The sequence below is a fragment of the Monopterus albus genome, unplaced genomic scaffold (assembly GCF_001952655.1).
Source record: "Monopterus albus unplaced genomic scaffold, M_albus_1.0 scaffold173.1, whole genome shotgun sequence".
NCBI classification, from domain to species: domain Eukaryota; kingdom Metazoa; phylum Chordata; class Actinopteri; order Synbranchiformes; family Synbranchidae; genus Monopterus; species Monopterus albus.
The window spans coordinates 1,338,537-1,344,494 of NW_018128053.1; the positions used below are offsets into that span (position 1 = coordinate 1,338,537).

The 5,958-nt window shown below is 40.1% G+C and overlaps 2 protein-coding genes across 3 annotated transcripts in view; both read left to right on the forward strand.

The window, feature by feature from the left end:
- Positions 1-4,209, forward strand: part of kiaa0232 (KIAA0232 ortholog) — a 15,557-nt gene extending 11,348 nt beyond the window's left edge. For both annotated transcript variants that reach the window (XM_020616260.1, XM_020616261.1), the window contains one exon: positions 1,138-4,209. In XM_020616260.1, the coding sequence (XP_020471916.1) occupies positions 1,138-1,154 (17 nt within the window). In that variant the 3' untranslated portion in view covers positions 1,155-4,209. The remainder of the gene's footprint in view (positions 1-1,137) is intronic.
- Positions 4,210-5,393: 1,184 nt separating this feature from the next.
- Positions 5,394-5,958, forward strand: part of LOC109969418 (TBC1 domain family member 14-like) — a 30,876-nt gene continuing 30,311 nt past the window's right edge. The window contains exon 1 of the mRNA XM_020616292.1: positions 5,394-5,863. Coding sequence (XP_020471948.1) covers positions 5,815-5,863 — 49 coding nt within the window. The 5' untranslated portion in view covers positions 5,394-5,814. The remainder of the gene's footprint in view (positions 5,864-5,958) is intronic.

The following is a 5,958-nucleotide window of genomic DNA, read 5'->3' on the forward strand; positions in this document are numbered from 1 at the left end:
TTCCTTAGTTTGTCCCCGGACATGGCCAGTCCCACAGCAGTATTTTACACTGCTTTATCCTTTTCCCTGAAATGTACCTAACTTCCTGGTCATTTGAATACAGCAGCACATTTGAGACCTAGATGAAGCCACTCCCAAACAGGTCAACAGGTGTATTAAGTGGACATTGTAAATAATACAAGCTCAGAAACGGTATACCAATGTGCAGTGCCCCAAAATAGAATGTACTGATTGTAAAGCTTGATGTGGTTGAACTGATGTCAGCACATTTAAAGAATGTGTTAATTCCTACTGTTAAATTGTAGACCTCAGACAGTGTACAGCAGACAAAGTGGCAAGGTATATAGTGCATAATGTGCACAGTGTCAGGGTGTCAGACTTTTTTCCACTAGGAGCACTAGTGCTCTTTATAATCTGTGTATACAACACGTATATTGAGCCAACTAAGTTTAATGTTTAGACTTTCTGCCAGTAACAGTACCGACTTACTTGCTTCATTGTTCCTGTAGGCCTCTTGCAGTCATGCATTTCTTTGCTCCTAAAATTATGCCATGCAAATTCAGAATCAGAATCTGTTTTATTGGCCAGGTGTGTTGGACACATGAGGAATTTGACTCGGGTACATCGGCTCTCAATGTGCAAACAGTAAACCAGCATAAGGCTGTGTAATATAACAAAAATAATTCATATGTATTGCTGACATTATACTGAAATATGTGACACAAAAAGAGTTGTTCATGGGAAAACTTAATTGGCCAAATATTCAAGAGTCAGTTGTCAGGGCTACTGAGATGACTTGCACACTACTGGCCACAAGTCTTTAGCTATTACAGCCTTTAAAGCATGTTAGGTATTTAAATAGTGTCCTCATTTTTGGCAACAACTACCAAAATCCTCTGAGTGTATGTGATAAAAACATGGACAGTGGAAATTGATCTTAAATTCCTAATTAGGTCACATAATCTGAAGGATCATTGCAAGATGGCTCACAAACACAGCAAGGTCTGGTGCAGTAATTGGTAAAAAATACAACAGATGCAAGAGATAAATGAAGCAACAGTACAGTGGATAGTCACATGTGGCATGGAGATTTCCATATGCAACAGTCTAACCATTTTGCACAACTTCCTTCTTCAGGGAGCAGCAATATTTGAATATTCCAGTTTTGCAGAAGAGACCTGTGGTCAAGAGGAAACCTTCCTCTCCTTTTGTGACTGGATCTCTACCAGCAAAGATTCAGGGTCATCTCAGAGCTGGAGAACCTAAAGTAGGCAAATTTTGTGCGACAACCCTCCAAAACCCCCACACATTACTCTTCTGGTTTTTATTTACTAACTTAAAACCTTGTATAATCAGCACTCAGATCAACAAAAAGTGAGTCAAAATAGGAAAACTCAAAAAATATGTTCTGTCTTTGAGTGATGCCGTGTGCGGACATGCATTTTAGAATGTTTCATTTGATTTCTCTGTACACTGGTCCTCATTCAAATCTCAGTTAGGTAGAAGGGACAAACTTTTGTTCTATCCTTGTCACTTTTGTTCCCACAATTTTGCTTTTGAACCAAGATACTGATAATTGGTGTCTGAATGGTTATGCATGTATGTTCGTCCGGCCAGTCTCACTCCTCGTTTTCTAGTTAAATCTAATGTCGTGTGAAACAACTGCTATTGCATCCTCTACTTTCCATCTTGTGTTCAGAAAGACAAAAGGATGTTGGGGTTTTTGAGTTATGTAAGAATGTCAGAGTTTATATAGTTTGGATAACTTTCTGAATGTGAAGTAGAGAATGCGTGCAGTTTTCTTCGAAATATCCGTAAATTCCCCATGTATGGAAAAGTTATCATAAATGAGTCTGTTTTTTGAATGGTGATAGTCTTTCAAAAGCTAGTAGTAGACTTAGTATGGTTTGTTAGGTTAAAATAAAAAAAATCCTTTAAAAAGTAAAAAATGGGAAATCAAAAGTTTTGTTGGCAAAAGGACTAATAATCTACTTGTAGAACCTGGGGGGAAAAAATAAAAAGTTTGTTTTGGGGTGAAGACCCATCATGAAACGACATGACTATAGCCATTTTTGCAGACATTGGTGTTGCAACTCAATGGAACATTGTTTTACTTTGTGTAATTTCTATGGTACAGACTCTTGGTGCTATAAATATGTTTGCAAATCTTTTGAAGTTGCAGTTCCATAGTATGGCTGTGATAAGTAGATGGCAAAGCCTAGTTTTGTTTGTAGTCCAAGACAATCGGACTCCATGAATATGTTTTTGCGAAAATTGTGAAAAGGAAGAAAATGTTTGCCTGATTGTAATTCTTGCTTAATGTGGCTTGGTTTTTATTTTAAGTTAACCTCTTAGTTGTCAGGTCTCTGTCAGCTGAAGCAGAAATACTTGCAGGCATTTAAATCTCATGTTTCTACACATCCTTTCAGTTCCTTTGTCCCCAAGCAAAAAGGACAAAATCAGCGCAGAGTGATGGTTTACTGTCCATTGTGCAACTAAGCTATAACAAGTGGCAGGGCGGTGGTCAAACCAAAAACATGGCATAATTACACTAAGGTACAAATGCTTTTTTTCCATATGAGGTGTGTTTTTATTTTTTGGTTTACAATATAGTTGAAATATTGAGTGTCTCACTGTGTGTGTGTGCGTGTGTGTGTGTGTATGTGTGTGTGTGTGTGTGTCAGTCAGCATAGAACTTGTGAAGGCACTGGTTCAGAGTGAGTGTACTAGAACTTAATCTCAGAGAAATGTGAAGGTATGCAGAGGCATATATTCACTAGAGTAGAAAAGCATTAAGGCTCCCTAAATTTGAAACACACCCAGAACAAATTAGCCATAAGACCCCTGAGGTGTAGTTTACTGACCAGTGCTTTGAAACTTAAATTCAGTTAAAGCATCTGTAGATGCATTGTGCATTTCTTAATACCTGCTGCTTTTTTTCCAATTTTACTTCCAAGTTTTTCAGACAGGTTATGCAGAGACTAGCAGGGTGACTCATTTGTCACATCATACCTTGAAACTTTAAGCACAGATAACTAAAATTGTACTTGGGTAATAATAAAAAAAAAATGTCAGCAGTGGGAGCAGACTCACTGTAATGCACTGTCGCAGGTGAATGTGTCCCTGTTGCGTGTATGGTTTGGCTTCCTTGTTGAAAATGCAAAGTTTGTAAAGGCCCAAGGTGTGTTCAGGCCAGTGCCACTTGAACTGAAAAGGACCCCCAAGTAGCTGAATGAAAGGTACCCAAATTCAGGGTCTTATCACCTTTCTTTGACAGTTATCAGACACTCAGGAATTTTTTAATATAAGCATACTGCATAATCTACACTCAGACCTGTGACAGTGCATTAACGCATTAATGTAAAACCTTTCTTTGATTGTAGAGCAGAAATTGACAGGTGTTCTTTCCAAGCAAATCAGAGCTAACTGTCAATAATTTAGAGCTTTAGTTTTATGGGTTTAAAAAAAGAACTAAGCCATTGCATAGATTGCATAAGCAATGCGGAGGGGAAGTCAACAGCCCTAAGTCCTATGCAATACCTTGGCGCATGTAAACATTCAAGAGCGTATGGAGAAAAGTCATTCAATTAATTTTGCATGTAGATTACTTTTGATTGAGGGACAGCTGAGGGGAAAAAAAAAAACACGGAATGTCTCTAAAATGCAGCATGCAAACGTTGCACTCCATTTTCTGTTGAATTAAACATGTTTTAGTTAACAAATCAAACGAGGTTATATCATCCCCATCAGTGATCGAAAGAATGGTATAAGACTGAGAATCTGTCATTGGATGTGTGTAAAAAGCTAAGTTACAAAAAAGCACTTAAATGGGGGTTGAAAGGAGCGCATTACACCTTTCTCCATTTAATTCTTCCATTTTGATATGCCGTGTTTAAAAAAACAAAACAAAAAACAAACAAACAAAAAAAAAAACATAAGACAGTGCATTCAGTGAAGGTGTGTGCATGAACGACACTGACAGAGTGGCTGACGTGCGATTGCACTGTGGTCTGAAGAACATATCCAGCACTGGAAACTTGAGTTATCATTGTCTTTTCATTCCCACCTAGATAATGTTCCTTCACCCTCCCCCCTTCCTCTGTCCCTAAATCCCGTCTGTTCCGAGTAGGTGTGTTATTCTAATTTCATGTACACCCTGAATAAATTATTTTGTTTCATTGTGGATTTTCTTAACATCTAATAAAGGAATAAACCAAACCTCAGCCTGTGTGCTTCCCTGTCATTGGTCCTTACAGGACCTCATGGTGCCACTAGAGGGCAGTGTGAGGTTGCTGTACGAGAGATGGCAAACACTGTCAACACATATCAGACTAGCCAATACTGTATTTTTGTCTAACACTATCGTAGTGAAAGAGGTAAACTTAGTCATCCATAGCCTCTTAAACGCAGCTGGTGTACGCCAATGAAGGAATACTACCACCACTTTTGCACCCACCCACTTCCATAAGCATGTATTTTATACTTTTTTTTTTTTTAAACTCAAAATAGGGCTAGGATAGGGTTACACAATAAGCAGTATCTATATGCAGTATCTTGATGTAATGGCTTATTGGAAATAAAACTATGTTGGCGCAGTGGTTAGCTCCGTCGCCTCACAGCAAGGAGGTTCCGGGTTGTCCATGTACCTGCGTAGGTTTTCTCCGGGTCCTACGCCTTCATCCCACAGTCCAAAGACATGCGGTTTAGTTTGAGTGGCGACTCTAAATTGCCCATAGGTATGAGTGTGTGGTTGTATGTCTACATGTCAGTCCTGTTATAGACTGGCAACCTGTCCTGGGTGGACCCTGCCTCTCAATAATGTCAGCTGAGATTGGCTCCAGCCCCCTTGCGACCCTATTCAGCATAAGTGGCATAGATAATGGGTGGACTGATGGAAATAAAACTAGCTTAGTCCTATGGTTTATGTGAACTGGCCTACCAAAGCCTCGATTTCCTTAGGAAAATTTAATATCTTTTGAGAGTATATTCTGCATTGGAAAATACTTTAGAGAAAAAATGTGTTAATATAAATTCACTAGTACTTTCCCCGCTTTCAACTCCACTGGACTTGAGTTTCAGACCATATTACAATTTCACGCTCCAACTTAGTTTAAATGGTTTTAAGATTAATGTAAACATGTTTGAGAACCCCGATATAGGCCTACTTCAAATAATATTACAACATTTAACAGTTGTTCTGAGGAATTTGCTTTTCTTACAAAAACGCTTTTATAGCTAATGTGTGTAGGTACTCAGGTTGCGAGATCGATTATTGATGCCTTCAGGTCCAGACAGGTGAATCCATCGATGGTGAACATTCTTCACTCGATTACGCTGTACTCTCAATACAAGTTTGTTTTAAAATGGCGGTGGAAGCTTCGAGGCAGGTATGAAATGTTAGCGATACTGGACAAACTTCTGAATTGTGTCTATTCATACCACTAGTCAAACAGCGGAGAAGTGTTTATTCTCCCGTAATGATGCTGTGAGAGCGAAAAATGTACCTTCAATTTTAAGTTAATTTGGTTACACTCGAGGAAGCGCTCGTAAAATCAGTGAGTCGGCGTCAGCACCGAGTGCACTTAGCGAGCAACTCCGGGGCGACGTGGTGTTTGTGCTTACCAGCCGCTTCTTCCTTCAGGTGACTTTATGTTTGTCCCAACAAATGACCTCACACTCGCGCTGTCTGTGCACACCAAGCTGCGCTAAGGAAGCAGGGGAGTCATGGTAGTGCTACAGTAGTCACAGCATCAGCATCATGGACAGCTCCGGCCGGCGGACACCTGCCACCCACCTGTAGCACCACCCGGTAGCATGACGAGCACGGACCACGGCGCCCAGGACCGAGGAGAGAGCCGCTGTGGTAGGTCACTGTGGTGCGCTGTCTCCGTTCTCTTGTAACGGTGCTTACCCACGTAGGTAACGTTAAATTCAGTCATGATGTGCAGTCTCCCCCCC